The sequence below is a fragment of the Liolophura sinensis genome, chromosome 9, assembly GCF_032854445.1.
Source record: "Liolophura sinensis isolate JHLJ2023 chromosome 9, CUHK_Ljap_v2, whole genome shotgun sequence".
In the NCBI taxonomy this organism is placed as follows: domain Eukaryota; kingdom Metazoa; phylum Mollusca; class Polyplacophora; order Chitonida; family Chitonidae; genus Liolophura; species Liolophura sinensis.
Window position 1 is genome coordinate 30,326,428 of NC_088303.1, and position 19,288 is coordinate 30,345,715.

At 39.2% G+C, this 19,288-nt stretch overlaps 1 protein-coding gene across 1 annotated transcript; it reads right to left on the bottom strand.

Moving 5' to 3' along the window:
- Nucleotides 1–207: 207 nt before the first annotated feature.
- LOC135475778 (uncharacterized) lies at nucleotides 208–18,576 on the bottom strand. The gene is made up of 15 exons (XM_064755717.1): nucleotides 18,453–18,576; nucleotides 16,223–16,392; nucleotides 14,954–15,059; nucleotides 14,484–14,584; nucleotides 13,806–13,967; nucleotides 12,111–12,204; nucleotides 10,921–10,990; nucleotides 10,070–10,197; nucleotides 8,610–8,854; nucleotides 7,318–7,411; nucleotides 6,400–6,617; nucleotides 4,317–4,407; nucleotides 3,842–3,959; nucleotides 553–665; nucleotides 208–263 (listed from the first exon to the last, which is right to left on the bottom strand). Exons 1-15 carry the CDS (start codon nucleotides 18,574–18,576, stop codon nucleotides 208–210), a joined length of 1,890 nt encoding a protein of 629 aa, XP_064611787.1.
- Between the last annotated feature and the right edge of the window lie 712 nt (nucleotides 18,577–19,288).

The following is a 19,288-nucleotide window of genomic DNA, read 5'->3' on the forward strand; positions in this document are numbered from 1 at the left end:
GGTTGTCCCCATATCAGTATTATGGATTTGGTGGGGTGGCTTACCAGAGCTTTCGGTAAGTCGTCTCAGTGAAGAAGCACCAGGCAAAGAAAAAAGCGATGGAAATCTGTTCAGCGACAAGGAGGCACATTAAATGCACTATATGGTGTCGTTATAGCTGAGATATAACTGAAAAAATTGTTAAATATGACCTTAAATACCAAGCATTCACTCATTCACTGCAAGGTGGACTGGCATGATGAACAATGCAGTAACAGTTGTTTCTACAACAACACACCAGAGAGTTGTCTAGTGAAAGCTTTTTGAGGGCGGCATGCAACCCCAAAATGTATTAATGTTTATTTAATGTTCTCAAGCAATAAAGAAGTTACAGTATATTTTGCAAACAAACGTTTAGATTTATGTACAGTTGTAAAAATGACATTGTTTCGCAGATACAAATGTTTTATTTTGGTTTACGACAAAGCAGAAAAGTAACATAAACCAAAACTCTGAACAATGTTACCATGGCAAACAAAGATAACAGATAACAATACAGTGGCGCTCGGATACCTTCGTCATGTAACACTGCTGCTGACTGAATAATTGCAGTTTCGTTAAGGAAAGTCCCATTCGTCAGCAATCTGTCACATGCACTCAAAGGAGAAGTGTCTGTGCTCACACACCTGAAGCGAAAGAAACAAAGTCTTATTGTAATAGCGGTATACGATTGTCTAATTATTGTGGAACTGATGCAAGTCTTCGGGCCCGGCTCCCTCCCACCATGGTTCTGGCATCGTATGAGTGAAATATTGTTGGGAACGGCGCAAAACATCAATCAAATAAATAAGCCAATCAATAAATAAGCCAATCAATAAATCAGTCAATAAATACATTTAAGTCTTCGGTAGTCCTCGGATACAATGGTCCAGGAGCCCTGTCGATTATGTTGGCTTCCTCTCCCGTCGTTAGTGAGAATGTCTGCAGCAACCTTTGGATGGTCATGTCTTTCGCCTGGGCTCTGACCAGTTCCTCCCACCATAATGCTGGACGCCGTCGTATATGTAAAAAATTTTTGAGTGCGGCGTGACACACCAATCGAATATATAAATAAATAAATCACGTCTTCGCATATATTCACCAATAATTTGGCTATGATGATCCAATCAGAAAACACCATACATATTTCTGCACTGGTGCTACCTTATACCATACAAGGTACCATTATCGTGATTTGATCGCACTGCCTTCACATTTTAGTCAAGAAAACAAATAAATAAACACTGGTTCTTTACCAATACAGATCAATCTTGAAACTCAATCAATTAAGCATAGACTTCTATCATAAAACTGAATATCAGTACGAGATATGATTTACCATGATTACTTTTGTTGTTAATCAGTAGTCCACAACTGAATCACTTCCCTATATTTGTCACAGAACAGCAACTATATATGCCCTAACGCGAACATAGTGTTTTGGTGCGTAAAACCACGAAAAGTTGATCTCGTCCGGCTATACAGTGTACATTCAGTGCACAAGTTAGGCCATGAAAGCAATGATTATTTTCAGTTGACGAGCAAAATGAAGAAAAACCATAACATTAGCTCAAGGCTACATCGAAAATGTCAGCAGATCTTCCGTGATTTCTCAGTTAAGATAAGATTTTTTTTTCTTTTTTTTTTTGATTGGTGTTTTACGCCGTACTCAAAAATATTTCACTTATTATGGTGGATGGAAACCAGGCAGAGCCCGGTGGAAAACCACGACCATCCGCAGGTTGCTGACCGATCTTCCCACGTACGGCCGGAGAGGAAGCCAGCATAAGCTGGTGTTGAACTCACAGCGACCGCATTGGTAGACAGGATTTAGTCTATCCTTTCAATATAGTTTGTCCAAGCTGAATGTTGTAGTTTAATATGGCCGGTCATTTAATTTCAAGGGACAAAAGCAATTACAGAGCTTATATTCTCTTTATAGGTCTTTCTTTCCAAATCGATTCAGCACGTTTTGTTCGAAAAAGGAATTAAAATGCCGCCAATATGGTCACATCCAAGAAGCCACACGGGCAAAAAGTATAGGCTTTTCGTAATTATTCTTCTCCAGACAGATTGTCCGTTATACTTTAAGGATTGTTTTTTCAGCTAGCTTACTTACTGGGTACTTATGAACAAGCAACAGTTTGAAGGTACATAGGCCATAAGCTTGGGTCGTTTGAGCACACAACTGTAGCGCAGGGTCATGCAAGTTAATGAGAGTTTAGGGCTTAACGTCGACATTAGACGACGAAGAATGTAATGCATGTAATGTGCCTCCTTGTTGCAGGATGGATTTCCACCGGCCGTTAATCTAGTGCTGCTTCACTGAGACGACTTACCAAAGGCAAGTAAGCTGCCCCGCCCAAACCATTACACTGATACGGGTCAACTAGACGCTGCACTACCCCCTTAATGCTGAACGCCAAGCCAGGTAGTTATAACAAACTGTGACCCGACTTTGGATTGACCGTCTACTGTCGCCAAAGCAGACGCTCTACTAACTGAACCATCGGGATCGATCAGCGTCATGAGAGGTTTAATACTGCACTATAAATTCCTCCAACTCAAGTTTATCTATTGTGCATGTATCTCTGCATTGTCTTCTTTAGTACAGTTATGGTTCAACTGTATATTCTCCGTTTACACTAATTTTATAATACTGAAAGCCTCAGCTGGCCGTGACAGGATTCAAGCCCGGATCCTCAATGGTCAGTTGCATTGAGAATTACCACTCGAAGACGCCAGCTACATGTATATGTGGGTCCTCTGCAGAACCCCCCTGTTACACGAGGCCGCCGTCTGGATCATGTTTATCTGAGAATCGGTGAAACTGGAAATTTTCATCATTTTTAAATTTGGTTATGCGCTGAACATTTTATAGATGTCTTGACAGAGTAAACTATATCACTCAAATTACATACGCAAACTCCAAGTTAAAATCAAGCCGAGTATTTCCTCGCAGCACCAAATGATTTCTGCTTAACATCGCTCATATTGTCACAACTTGGTCGATAAACAATCAGTTTTTTCAGTAATAAACTGTCAAGTTACTTAACAATTCCACGTTGTATATGATGCCTACCTTTTGCAGCTGGTAACTGATCTGTTACCGGTCGATAACGGCGTGATCACACTTTTGTTTTGAACTGGTTGGTAAAGTCCAACATAACAATCCAGTTACCAGTGTGTTATATCTTGATAAACTGATCGGTACAATAAACTTTTAACCCCACAGATGACTTTACAATCAATAACTTTAAAAAGTTACACCGTTTGCACAAAGAAACTGGAAAGTTAGAAACTGGAAAGTGATTGTAACTTTTCGTGGTTATGATAGCCACATAAGGTCAAATTTGAGTAGAACATAGTGTTTATAAATGGAAAATATACCAGTTAGTAACTTTTCGTGCCTTCATTTTCAGAAGAGTTTTACATTATAATGATTCAGCAGCTAACTTGAACAACATATGAAAAACACACACACACACACAAAACAAAAAGATTGCTCAAACTTGCACGTCTTCGCAAACCAAGTCGAAAAAATATTAAATAATACTCTATAAAAGTACTTGTACTTAACAATTGTAAATATTTACAACTGGGTGGACCATATTATAATTTTTTATTGTAAGTTTCGACTATAATAGCTTTCAATTTCTTCGGCTAGAATCCGAATCTTAGTGTTTTACAATCAGCATCGATTTACGATCAAGAATTTAGCCTACATGTGTAATATACCTGGCCAACTTCAGGTCACATCACTGCATATAATATATAACAGAAAATATGTTTAACAGTCAGCATCATACTCTACAGGCCTTACCGGATTGGGTAACCATCGGTGAACTCCAGAATGACGAAGGCTCTGTAAGCGTAATAATGCACTGACAGAAATCTGGACCACTCTAACCAAAACGGCATAGTACGGGTAAAGAATCCACCTACAAACCAATGATATACAAAGATACATGTATGTATAATTAGACCCAAGTAAAGTTACGCAGTTTTCAGGTAATTGATAGACAAACTGAAGATTTTTTTTCGGCTCTAAATTTTAGCTGCTCTCAAAAGAGAATAATGTGTTAAATTTAATAAAAAGTCTGTTATCTGAGTGATGTGTAATGTATTCTATTATTGCCGCTGATTATTGGGTAATATAGGACAGACATGAAATAAACACTGCGTTTGTATTTGAGGAAAAATTTAGAACAAATACACCGGACAAAGTACGAGTCAGGAAATGCCATTGATATGACAAGGCTACATTATGACTATACAAAGATAAGGGACAACATTACCGAGTAACAGACATGTCAGGAAGTAAAGACTTGCGGCTGTCAAAGCAAAATCAACCCGATTGAAGGCTGCTCCAATCAAAAAGCCAGCACTCTGAAAACATAAGTATTCGTAGGGTTATGTAGACTAACGAATCACGTGTAACGCTCTAAATTTATTTATTTGTTTATTTATTTATTTGAATGGCGTTTTACGCCGTACTCAAGAATATTTTGCTTTTATGACGGCGACCAGCATTAAGGTGGGATGGAATCGCGTAACGTTTTAAAGGTTGACCATGTTTAACATAAAGGCAAATAGGGGCCTCCGTGGCTCAGTTGGTTAGCGCGCTAGCGCGCACTAATGACCCAGGAGCCCCTCACCAATGCGGTCGCTGTGAATTGAGGTCCAGTGAATTGTGAATTGAACTTCCTCTCCGGCCGTACGTGGGAAGGTTTTCCAGCAACCTGCGGATGGTCGTGGGTTTCCACCGGGCTCTGCCTGGTTTTCTCCCACCATAATGCTGGCCGCCGTAGAATACGTGAAATATTCTTGAGTACGGCGTAAAACACCAATCAAATAAACAAATATAGGCAAATACAGACGTAATTTGCAGGTCTGTGATGCACATAAAAATCGTTCTGTTTAATACAGTGAAACCTAGACAGCGTAATTAACCTAGGACAGTCTATGTATAAGGCTTTTAACCAATTAGCATCACTCCTGTTTCCTTTTACACACTAAAATCGAACCCAATTTAAACATGTATAGTTGTCACAAAATCCTAAAACGAAACCAATCAGTGTAGCGTTGTTATTTCCGGTCCTTTTCGAAATAAATGGAGTTATTTACGCGCTTTGAATGATTAATAATAAATATTTTATGAAATGTTTCATGCAAAGCAAGTCCATCGAACCAGTCCATCTCTCGTGGCTTTGAATTAGGCCAACCACTGATCGATCACATATTCTTTGCAACAGTTTCTTTGGTGTAACATGCCCGAGTTAAGATCGATAAATCTCTGTGTATGCAGTTTTACAACAGCAGTGGATGGGTCTGTTGACAACACCAGACAAAAACAAGTTTTTACCAACAATAGAACGACCATTTTTAATGGACACAGCAAAATATCTAATATTACTAAAAATTTACTGAATTATGTTGTGGTATGTTAAAGATAAAACCAATTTGAATTAAGTTTTCTTCTATTTTTGTACGTTTGCCATAGCCCTAAGTGTAGACCTCCAAGAAAATCTTTAGGCAGTTATGCAATGACTGGGGATTAAGTACGGATGCAAGAACCTCGGAGTACATACTTGATGGCTAAGTGTTTCATGCTGGTATTACTAATCAAAGAATGTTAAAAGCAATCATCAGTTCCATTGCCACGGCGTGAACAGGATCCAGTCTGTACATATCAAATGGCACATAGCATTTAACTCTATCCTACACATACACGGTATTAACAGCAAGCCAGCACTAAGTGTTATGTTTGCGAATTAGGGCATCAATTTATAAGTGTTCATACATGTTCGCCACCTGTCGTAAAGTTTGTGACTAACTTATCAAATGTGAGTTCGGGATTCTCCTCCCATTAAACAGACCACCCTTTTATAAGTGAAAACTTCTTGAACATGGCTTCATACAACAATCAAATAAATAATAAAGAAATTCTAAGCAATATGCACGTAAACAGATTCCTATATTGTAGCCTTCATGGCTCCAGCAAGGAAGGAGAAACTTCTTTTAAATTTCCCTGTTAGGCCATTCTTTTGTGCAGCCTAGCTGTATCACTATCTGTATTTCATTCACACACTTAGTTGAATCTGGTGGTAAAATTCTCCCTTTCATTCATATACCAACAATCAACCCCACGATTATCATCTTGATCTTTGAATTGTCGAGTTAAAATAACCCTTTAGTCTGTCTTTCCCTACATATAGTTGAATATTTTAAGCAATTTCTGATATTTATAAAAATTGTTAAAAATGGATCTTAACGTTTAATTTAGATAAACTATAGTCCTTCCGGTAACTGAAAAAAGAAATGTTCAAAAGATTGCAGAATGCTTACAATGTATATTGTAAACGTCAAAGATGAACTTACCTGTCCTACCATTGCACATATCAACGTAACTCCAAGGCTTCCGAAAAACGTTGATACATCAGAGTTCAACCCTGCCATCCAGTAAATAATGGGATAACACACGGTAGGGAAGGTTATCACCAAGGGGAGTTCACTGGTCATTTTTGCCAAGATATAGGCGGATAACCGATACATGCCGGCGGCTCGTTCTTTGTTGATAACTGGCATTTCCGCAGGAACTACAAAAACAGAAAGTAATGCGTAAGACACCACAATGTTGTTAGTAGAAGTCGAAGGGACATTTATGTGTCCGGAGGTCATTTTCGGCCACAGTTGACCATTACAAGAACTATATGATAAATAAATATTCCATTTAAGCGAAAATAAAATAGTTGGACCTTAAATTTAATGATGGCCCATGGCAAATGAGGTGGCGTGCTTAAATCCTTGAGTCTGGAGGTTTGCTAGGTGCACGGCGAAAGGCGGGGCTTAGTGTGGCTTCATCCAACGTCATATCCATCAAAAAATACGGCGTTGACCATAAAAAGCCAGTTATGACGTCATCTGAATGGGAAAACCCACGGCCATCTGCGGGTTGCTCGTAGACCTACTCCACTTACTGCCGGAGAGGAAGTCAGTATTTATTTATTTATTTATTTATTTGATTGACGTTTTACGCCGTACTCAAGAATATTTCACTTATACGACGGCGGCCAGCATTATGGTGGGAGGAAACCAAGCACAGCCCGGGGGAAACCCACGACCATCCGCAGGCTGCTGGAAGACCTTCCGGCCGGAGAGGAAGCCAGCATGAGCTAGACGTGAACTCACAGCGACCGCATTGGTGAGAGGCTTCTGGGTCATTACGCTGCGCTAGCGCACTAACCGACTGAGCCACGGAGGCCCCAGGAAGTCAGTATGAACTGGACTTGAACTCACAATGACCGCATTGATGAGAAGGTCCTGGGACATTGGGACATTGCGCCGTGCTGGCGTGGTAACCCTCTTGGCCACGGAGGTCCCAATTATTCATCTAAAAACATGGTACCGGTATCATTTTCCCAATCATCATAGAGAAAAGCTGGTATGGAGATAATCGCCAGCATGCCAATCTACATGTGATACTTACATGATGCTACAGACGAGAGTAACGGGCGGATATTCCAGTATCCACAGGAAAAGAAAATCTGAAACAAGCGGAAAATACTAGACATTTTCATATCCCAAGCTAAATATAGAAAATCATATCTGCTCACAAAATTTGATCAACATCGGCAAATATTTGAAGCAGTTCTTTTGCATAGAGTTTAATGAATCATAAAATTCATTACATACTAGTATGCAAATCTGATCAAATGATCGGTCGAGTTTCGAAACTGGATATGAGGTTTGATCAAGTAAACTTGCGCACAAAATGTTATCAACATCAGATGATAGTGTAACAAACAGATAAACAGTCAGACCCAAATGATTATACATCGCAGTTCAAGCAACATGTTTTCCATAATTCGAATTCTTCGACTTTTGCGATTTTTTTCTTTGTAGAATGCAGTATAGTACAGATTCATTATATTCAGTCTAGGTTTATAAAGATTGCAGTGCACATGAATGTATGTGGACGTCGTTCAGAGCGTTGGATAAAAATGCTGTTTAACAGTTATAAGAGTTTACATGGGTGTGTAATCGAACTGTTCATGAACAATATCAGGAAACTTTCTGTCGGACTGTTTTTAACTGTATTTCCTCTAAAGCTAGTGGATATTCCAAAGAAGAAAATTCAAAACTTGATTAGATGGTTGGAGGTGTCGTTCAAAACCAGACGGTTCAAAACTTTATCAGATGGTTGGAGGTGTCGTTCAAAACCACACGGTTCAAAACTTGATTAGATGGTTGGAGGTGTCGTTCAAAACCACACGGTTCAAAACTTTATCAGATGGTTGGAGGTGTCGTTCAAAACCAGACGGTTCAAAACTTGATCAGATGGTTGAAGGTGTCGTTCAAAACCAGACGGTTCAAAACTTGATCAGATGGTTGGAGTTTTCGTTTAAAACTAGATGGTTCAAAGCTTGCTTGGATGGTTTGAGGTTCCGTTCAAAACAAGATGGATGAAATGAACATGGTTCAAAACTTGAATACTTAGCTGGAGGTTTCGTCCAAAACAGAATGGTTCAAATGTGGATGGTTCACAACTTGATTGGACGGATGGGAGTTTCGTCAGCAGTGTTACTTACCAAACCTAAAGTGTCCCTGACCGTGACGTCAGTCCTGTCTATTTGAAACCACAGTGCCCCTGCTATCAAGGAGAACATTATCATCTGGAACAGTTCCAACTTTGACAAGAAATACGACCTCGATAATTGAAAATGTCGCCAGGTTAACAGCCTGTACTGAGTGCAGAATGAAGAGGGCCACTTTGGTCCCGTGCGGTGCCTTTCGTTGTCCTTCTGACGTTGTGTGGCAATTCCCATTTCAGGATCTGGAATGTACATACACACACATATATCTGGTACCGGCTGTACAGGCAAAGATATCGTAGGTGATACTGGCTGTTAGCGTCTGTTCAGAGACACGTGTTTTTGGTGACCATCAGATTATTCAGATTTTACTCATAAGCGTTATGCTATAAAATTTCCAGTGTTAAAAATACAGTGGAAAAATAAAGCAACGGTCACTTAGCAGAAAAAATGTCTTTGATGCGCTGCTATAAGGATTGGATAGGATATTAAATTGTAAATGTGAAATCATCACCTTAGTATCGTATATCCTGGGGACAGTTTGCTCGGTCTATATGGGTGTCAGTTCCTCTTCGGAGTATTACGGATGTTTCTTCGGATGTTTCTCTTTGGAGTCACACATACATGGGACTGCTATACACATTGTCAACGTATCCATGCGTGGGAGCTGGCAGTTTTGTATGATGTTTATAATTTGGTAGCCAATTGTAATCTAAACCTATCATGGCCAGTTGACATTGTTAGTTGACGTTGTTAAGTAAAGCTGTAGTTTTGATTTGTTTGTTCTTGTTAAATGCAAGCTAAAAAAAGTATTATTAAAGAAAAAGAAAACAAAAAATCTAACATAATTATTTCAGCAGAGGGGTGGAAACAAACCTATCTTACTTCAGCCATTTTGTTCTGAATTGCTTCGTAACTCTATAAATCAAGTTTTAATCCGGTATTCTTCCGAGGCCATGAGGTACAATAAGTAAGATTAACCGAAAACATTATATATACAAATGGCAAAGAGGTAAAATAGGGTTCACGTGACGTCAGCGGAAATAGTTGCGTTCTCTTGTTAAAATAATAACTCACCCCCGACTGGTTAAAACTGATAACATGGCGGCCGTATTAGTTGACGACTTCTCCTGCTTAGATGTATTTATTTATTTGTTTGATGTTTTACGCCGTACTCAAGAATATTTCACTTATACGACGGCGGCCAGCATAATGGTGGGAGGAAACCGGATACAGCCCGGGGGAAACCCACGACCATCCGCAGGTTGCCTGCTTAGATGTAAGCTTCTTAGCTCTCAGAAAAACATATGACAAAAATCGGCTGTAGAACATGCATTACTTTCAGGTTAGGAAACGTTTCCATGAGATTTCATTTGTTATTGAAAGTGTTAACTGATTTATTAAGTTTATTTCTGGCTACAGTATCACAACAGCACTGAATTAACATCATATCTTACCAACCCATCGGTACCTTCCGGAATCTAGTTCTGACTTTTTAACTTCTGAGCCTAAACTAAACTTAATTTTGGGTACTTCATCAGGGACAAAAGCTTTGTTCACCCCACTATCTGGATTGTCCTTTAATCTGAAAGAAAACAATTAGGATTTCATTCATAATTTAGCATGTAAGATGTTCACGTATTGCCATTTACTTAATGGTGCCTCCTAACTACGTATATATGGGGTATTCTATTATACTTTGGATTTTCCTACTACATGCAAGGCTAAAAGTCAATGGGTCTAAATTGAGAGACGCTTCCGAACATATCTGTGTCACGACTCGCGTCACAAAACTCCACCTTGGACGACAACATTTCAAAGTACGGGGGTTATCACACATGTTCAGGCCACAAATTCATTAATGCAGACGATAACAAACTCATGCTAATTGCTTTGCCCTTCCGCTTTGTGGGCGTATGGTTCTTTCCATGACGCCCTCAAGCAGGTGTTGACAGCGGACGCCACAGGCGTCTCGTTCTAAAATTTCAACTCTTCCACATTTACAGGTCTAAAATCAACAAAAATGGCTCAATAAAGAGTCATTATTTCTTAAATTTACACTCGCAGATATTCATTGCAAAATTGGTTTTACTTCTTTCTTGTTACTTTTACTTTGTATTTAACCCAACTCTAACAAGTGATGCATTCGTACAAGAGTCCAGGCGTATCAACGTAACGTGTTCCCCTGAAGACATAATTAGGGTCATTTATGTTTATATAGAGAACTGATTTACGCAGAAGAAGACTTTAGAATTTATTTCATTTCAACAGCATATCCGTGTACCGTCGCATTAACTAGATCACCTACCTGTCTTTCGTCGATTTTGTCTTTTCTAAAATCAGTTTTAGATCTTCTTCGTTACTGTTTACTGTCTGAACTGTGAGAGGAAAACGGTGACAGGTTATTTGTAAGCCAGAGGCTGAACCTTTAATTATCTGATTGGCCCTCTACAGCTGTGTACATGAATCACTAGTAAGCTACACAATAAAGTATTTATTTATGTGTCGCTGTTTACGCCGTACTCAAGAATATTTCAAAAGTATATTTTTTCTCCTTTTCTTTACCAAAATATGCCTAGCCCTTTACCTCTGTAAGCAAAAAACTTGCCAGATCCAATATCAACAACTCCTATACTTTACCATATATCTAGTCCTTTACCTCTGTAAGGAAAAAACTAGCCAGATCAAATATTAACAACTCCTATACTTTACCATACGTCTAGTCCTTTACCTCTGTAAGCATAACACTAGCTAGATCAAATATTAACAACTCCTATACCTAGCCCTTTACCTCTGTAATCAAATAACTAGTCAGATCAAATATCAACAACTCCTATACTTTACCATAATATGCCTAGCCCTTTACCTCTGTAAGCAAATAATTAGCCTGATCAAATATGAATAGCTCCTTCACTTTACCATAATATATCTAGCCCTTTACCTCTGTAAGCAAAAAACTAGCCTGATCAAATATGAATAGCTCCTTCACTTTACCATAATATATCTAGCCCTTTACCTATGTAAGCAAATAATTAGCCTGATCAAATATGAATAGCTCCTTCACTTTACCATAATATATCTAGCCCTTTACCTATGTAAGCGAATAATTAGCCTGATCAAATATGAATAGCTCCTTCACTTTACCATAATATATCCAGCCCTTTACCTCTGTAAGCAAATAACTAGCCACTGAGCCCCTCTGAATATTAGACTGGCCCTAAAGTAATTGGAAAATCTAATTAATTCCTGACTAATTAATAAACTTAATTACCATTAGACAACTGACATAATCACTGGCTTACTTTAACTGGTAACAGCTGAAAATTTTTAGAGTCGAACATAAGCAGGGTAATGGTTTCTACCAAAAATCAACTAGTATACATGATCTGTGAGGTTGAAAGATCGAATCTAACTCTCGCCGGTTGGGCTGGGGATTTGGTATACCTACAAAATACTCACAAACAATGGGTTAAATAAATGGTGTTATGTACAACTTACGTATGAAATCTGCCGGATTGTAATTCTGTGCACACTTAAATCCAATCTTTTCAAATGCCGATAAAACGTCTTTTCCTTCGCCAAAATATACAACCTGGAAAACGATGCCCATTTCGATAGAAAAGTGAACGAGACAATATTCCACTTGCAGATAAAAGAAAACAAAACAGGTCAGGAGTAAATAAAACTGCTTTGCAGCTATAACCTGGAGCTAAAAAATACCTTATTCACTTTCAAGAAAAAGCCATTTTCAGACTAATATAGATGTCTTTTAAGAAGTGGATTTTAAGTGACAAAATTATCGTTATTGGGACTACACTTTACGCTGGTTTCGAACCAGCGACCTTTGAGTCGGGCACCAAAATTCAGGTCAACTGTCTAGAACACTCGACCAACAGGCCTCCCCAAAATAGGAATTGGGTAGACTGTGGGACGAACATGCATTACTCCAATAAAAAAAACAGTTACTTTGCTTAATTCAGAAAAAAATATGATCTAAGGACAAGTTTAATGATATGTTTTTCTTTGTGACATTAGAAGATGATTACACCGCAGATCCAACACATTTTCATCAGCTGATTTGAGAAAAGTATCATATCATGTCTTCTCAACAAATCGAAGTCACACCCACATCGGTCGTATGCATGCTCAGGCAATTCAGACATGCTGGAACAGGTCAAGGGGAAATGCTCTAATATTTTTGTTCCTTAAAGGATATAGAAAACGCTTGGTTTTTATTTCTTATTTTGGAGTTTAGGATGTGGCTTACAATATAAACGTACAAAAAACTTTTCACCTTTCTTCTTGGGGCGTAAACATAACTAGTTCTCCTAAGGCCCAGCACGGAAATTAGGAATGTGTGTATGCATACTTGGGGTTCCGAAATTAAGTAGACTGCTATGGTGTAATAGCTTTCAAAACAACTTTGAGGGAGACCCGAAATTGTGGGCGCTAAGCTGGTAGCGCGTTCCCGGTATGTCCCTGGATGACGTCTTCTCCGGATATTCGCTAACATTGACGGGAAATAAGCAAAATATAGATCGGTTTGTGAGTAAGATAAAATTTCCAAAGAATTTTTTTGTTAATTTTATTTGGGCATATCTTTCCTCATTTTCTTCATTAAACAATAATGTTGTGGGTATATATCTGAAATGCACAGGTAAATCTGCAGGGAACAAATTTGGAGATAATTACATGTCGCTATGCATGAAGCAATGGCATAGTGAAATCAAAATGCATGTTTGACGTTTCAATGTTTCGACAAACTAATATGTATTTGCAATCCTCTTGGAGGAGGCTTGAAATGTACCACAGGTATACAGGAAACATCTATATAGCTCCAGTGACAAAACCATTACGGTCTTGAACAATGTCACGCTGTGTGACAGATCAATGGACAGTATAGGCAATGAGACCAGGCTATCCACAATAAACAGAGGGAGTGTTGGACGGCTATAACGTTTGGCAGAAATGTTACACCTGAGTCCTCTGGTAAATAAGAACAGCTTTTCTTTGAGTAATGAAGCTATACAACTAACACGCCATTTTCTGAGCATCTGCATGATTGACTCGGCGTCTGCATGATTGACTCGGCTTAATCATTAACACTAAGTTACCACATACATGCATAACAAGGCGCATAGCGTCTGAAATCAAAACAGACGCTGCGTGTTCCCTAATAAAGCCAATACTTACATGACCCTTGGCCATTAGCAACAGTTTGTTGAAGGAGTAAAAGATTTGACTTGAAGGTTGATGAATTGTTGTGATGATGATTTTATTCAATGAAGTGGCATATTCTTTCAGTTGCATCATCAAAGTGTGGGCAGTGTACGAGTCGAGGCCTGATGTGGGCTCCTGAAAAACATCGAATAACATTCATATGAACACTTTAAAAACAAATGGACATAACAGCTCAAAAGTCAATAAATACATCAGTGTGCACTCTCCATCCCGCAAAAGCGCCTCACTTAAAACTTAAGACCTGCCCCTAACCACTGAGGTACAGTAGTGTGCTCGAATCAAGCTTTTGCTCGTTTGTCTGGGGTTATAAGACAAGATTTTGTGGTACTTGGAGAAGAGCAATGACATTCACCAGAATCTGTTCTCTTTCAGTCACCCTTAAACGCGATCACCGCCGTGTAAATATTCTTGAGTGCGTCATTAAACCAGAACTTACTTCTAGTACTTAGCCTATATCTAGTAACAGGGTATCAGGATTAAGAATTAGTGGACAGACTGTTGGCAACTTGCTCACGTCTAGTATCGGGATATCAGTATTGTAAATTAGAGGACTGTTGGCAAATGGCTTACGTCTAGTAGCTGGATTTCTGGATTGTAAATCAGTGGACAGACTGTTGGCAATTGACTTACGTCCAGTAGCAGGATATCGGGATTCATCACCAGTTCACAAGCTATGTTCACTCTCTTCCTCTCTCCACCGGACAAACCTCGGACAATGGCACTGCCTACAACTGATCGAGAGATTTTTTGCCATTAGAGAGAGGATTTGATTCCTTTGCATAATGTTTACTGAATGGCTCAATTTTCTGTGAATTAGGCTTTTTCTTGTACTGATACATAGAATAACCCCTACGTTCACCAATACATACACTGTTATGTTTCAAAAGTTACCTTTCGTTGAATTCTCTGCAAAACTGTCTGCTCATTTGCAAGGCATTTTTGTATACATTTTTCTATTATGAACAATCCCATTGACAGACCGAAGCAATTTTTTTGGGTAGAAATAAGGCCCGAAACGTCCATTATGGTTGACTTCAAGCATGCGAATGTCAGCTTTGACGTCTAGATTCCTAATGATGTTGTGAAGTTTTTAATTTTACCCGTGTCTAAGCATGACCTCATTTTGAGAGCGTCCACAACGTCATCAATTCTTTTCATCTTCTCCGCACGTGGCATATCACTGGGTAGTTTTAGCATTGCCGCGAACTGCAATAAAGGAAAAAAACAAGAGTTCATGTGAACCAACATGCACCGCAACAAATGCATTTGTTTGAAATGTAGAAAAGAATACCAGCAGCATTGTGGTGAGTATAACCCCTGGGGGCAATCGTTGTGGGTGTTGATGATAGGTGTGTGGTTGCCATGACAACCACGGTGGAAAAATGTATCCACCAAAAATAAAAACTTTATGCGGAAAACAGTTGAGAGTTGTAGCCCGGACACGAAATCCCTTCTGCTTATATAGTATATATATAAGGAAAATGGCCATAAGGCTGGCAAATGTGAATCGTGACACATCAAAATCTGTATATCTATGTGTCCACCAAAAAAACCTCTGTGTGGAAAACAGTCGGAGCTGTAGGCCGAACACGAATATATATAGTATACATAGGAAAATGGCAATCTGGTAACCATGGCAAGCGCAGAAATGAGCAAATGTGAGTCGTGACACGCCGTCATCTGTGTATCTATGTATCCACCAAAAATTAGAACCGTGCGTGGAAAACAGTTGGAGTTGTTGTTCGGACACGAAATCATATCTGTTTATATAGTATACATAAGGAAAGGGCAATCTGCTTATCATGACAACCGCGGAAATAGACAAATGTGAGTCGCGATACATCTATGTATGTGTCCACCAAAATTAAAACTCTTGGAATTGCCCGGACACGAATACGGACGGACAGACGGACTGCCAGACGAACAAAATCGCTATAACATAATACGCTCCCCCTAATGGCGGGGACGTATCAAAAGCTAATGTATCGATACAAGGTTTCTGACTATCGCCAAATAAAAGCACACACCGAAATGAGACACGATATCACGCCCCATGTTGGAAAACTAAGATATTGTGCTTTTTTGGTTACGATAAAGATGCGTTAAACGGAAGCTAATTAACCTCCATATTTATATCAAAATAAAATTCAAGCCGTTATAACTGTATTTAAGGTACCCAGAGACTGATTTACAGCGACTCGTTTTATTTACAAAATAAGCATTGAAATGTAAGTTATATTTACGTACATTTGAGTGAAATTTGAATAATTTCAACCTCATGCCATTTCGGCAGTATTTCAGTCATACTGTGGCAAGAATAAAATTTGTAGATACGGACATACCGGAAATAAAGTTAAAAGGAACCTTACGTAAATAGTTTCTCTCATTGTCAAATTTGCAAAAAATATGTCATGCTGAAGGACATAGCTCAGGCGCCGTCTGATGAACTTATCCAACTGAACCTCTCCCAGAGTTATTTCACCTGAGTTTGTTTTGATTCGTCCAGAGATGCTGTTGAGAAGGGTCGTCTTTCCGGATCCTGTCAAAGTATAAACCGAAATATGAGAATATCACATAAGAAATCAGGGGAGTTGTGAAGTGGACCGTGCTGCCTTGTTTTCGCTTATACCTACTGATACAGATACCCATGGTGAAAAACCGACTATTCAATGAAATGACCTTTATTTCTCTATGAACTCCCGAATTCAATTATACAATAGCGGTTGAGAACTGACGTGATTTATCTCTGGCCCAACTGTCTACATTATCTCAACTGTGAGCTCATATCCCAGTTCGAGACGGCGGGCATCCGGGCACTTTGCTTATATGAGTCAGCGGCAAGCAGACAATGTGAAAAATAAAATGTACAGTATAGGGGAATGAACAACATTGGACGATATTCAGAAAATTACGGCTGATAATGACAAGAAATTATTGTTACAGGCAACAGAACAATGTGCACAACATGTATAAATTGTGAACGTCAACAAAACACAAATGAGGCCGTGAGTTACGTTATTTAGAGAATGTTTTCAGCGCCGTGTGTAAGCGAGTAAAGCGTGATGGCGCGAGTAAACCGGCAAATATGCGACTGTCTACGGTCTTGAATAAGTTCGAAACTGCAGGAAATCCAATGGTTTGCATCGAGCTCCCTCTAATTGCCTTGATCGACAGACCCGACCAAAGTCAGTTGATTATGGTAAAACACTAATCGATGAAATTAGCTTAAAGCAATAACATGTTCAACTAATCTGTTTGACTATCTTAACGTACATATATTTAGTTGAATATTTACAACAGAAAACTCCATCCGATTTTCTGATTAACTTCATACAGTAAAGTACACAGGCCACTCCAGGAAAGGAATTAAAATGCGTCTCTGGCAAACATTGATCGTGTTAAGAGAATTGTCAGTGTTCTAGTGAACAGTAAATACAGTTCACAAGCCTAAGTTCAAGAGCTCCATGGATTCCAGTACAACATTCTACATCATATACTCGCCAGAATGCAACTCGTGCTGCATCTTGTGACAGATTAACTTTTAACTTGGCATGGTAAAGTTAACACACGAATCCAAAACAAAATTCCACTGGGCAATGAATATATGTTGTGCATCTGTGTTACATGTATTACAATTACCCGTGAATGTCCCCGATAACGAACGCTCTACCAACCTTGCTATCGGGGCCGGTTTGTTTGAAAGATAACCAGCCTTTACATTAAATCTCCATTCCAGGACGTCGGCGTCTTGCACTATATTTTGATCCCACCAAACCCCACTGTTGACCGCCTGCAAGTAGAAGGACGACTGAAAATGGCCCTAAATGTAAAGATTGAACAAGCTACTGTCGATTCATCTCCATTCCAGAACGTCTGCGACTAGCACTATTTGTTTAACCTCTGACACCTAATAATGTACGTAAGGCCGTGTGTCTTCCAAATAATATCCATTTTTCAAAAGGCATTTTTGACACCGTGTCAAGTTGCACACGGTCAACACTGGCAATACATGTAAAGCTGGGACAAAATGCTGTCCATAAATCCCTGCCCCTGTTTGTATTTTTTGGATGAACTGTGGAAGGAATTAGATAGCAAGTAAATCGCAAAATTGTGCATAAAGAGCGTCTTTAACTTTAATGGCACTGAATGTCATTCACGGGACATTGTAATAGACGTAACACAGATGCACAACATGTATTTGTTGCCCATTGGCATGTTGTTTTGGAATCTTGTGCTAACTTTACCATGCCAGGGAGCAGATGGGGCAACTATTGTTACCGCTATTGTGTGATAGAGCTGCTTTGTTTTAATAGTGATTTCATTTCACTATAAAGATAAATGCACATGTATATGAGCTCCCAACAAACAGCTGTTGCCTTGTAAATAATCCTGACGATGACAAAATAATGGCCGAAAAACTGATGTTTATCGACGATGCATTTTAAGTTATTTCTCAGAGCGACCTGCATACTCTGAACTATAACTAAAGTCTTAACTATAACGAGGTATAAGAAATCTTTCTCTCTTTTCACACATTAACCCTGAATATACTTTGTTTCATACGATGCCCAAGCTCGATAGCCAACAACAACAACTTACCACTCGGTCCCATGATAGCCAAAACCTCGCCACTTTTTGCACAACCGGTCACATCGTGAAGAATCTGAGCCTCTCCCAGCTTGACAGAGACTTTGCTGAATTTCAGGCATTGCTTATTTTCCATTTCAGTGATATAATTTTTAGATGGCATAGCAGAAATGGTGCTGTCTACAGGTCGGTAACTCGCGTTGTTTGAATTCACATATGGGTGGGACATGTAGCCCTCTGAAGCTATGTCACCGACTTCTGGCCGACTCGCTTGAGTAAACAAACAATATATGACCCCCGCCCCCCTTCCAACTTTGTCCGCTCTCTCTCCCTATGCCTCCAGACAGGCAGAGTTCCTGCCCTATTGTGGACTCTCACGAAATGGCTTCCAGTGTTTTTGTACTGTTCTGATCACTCCAGTTGCTTCGCTTAACCAGTCTGACCACTTCAAATATCAATGCATTCCTACCCGGATTTCTCATGTACGCGTAACTCGAACCGTAGATCGGTGAACAATTCAGCCGTAGCACACGGTTTAAATACGCCACCACTGTTTGCCAACAACTACGTAAGATTGTTCTCCAGTCTATGCAAAGCACTAAGAACTACTTGTACAGATATTCCCTATATAGATTCCATATAGATGGATTTTCTTTGCTGTAATCTTTTGGATCTTACTGAATTTCGCTAACGGATAGAATATAAACTTAGCTGGCTACGACATGGGTGTAATGAGATCAAATTCATCTTGTTGTAAGTGATCAGATATCGATCACAGTGGAAACGCTACATTGATTTATATCGCTGAGACGTTTGTTTTTTATGTATTAATGATCGCATGACTATAC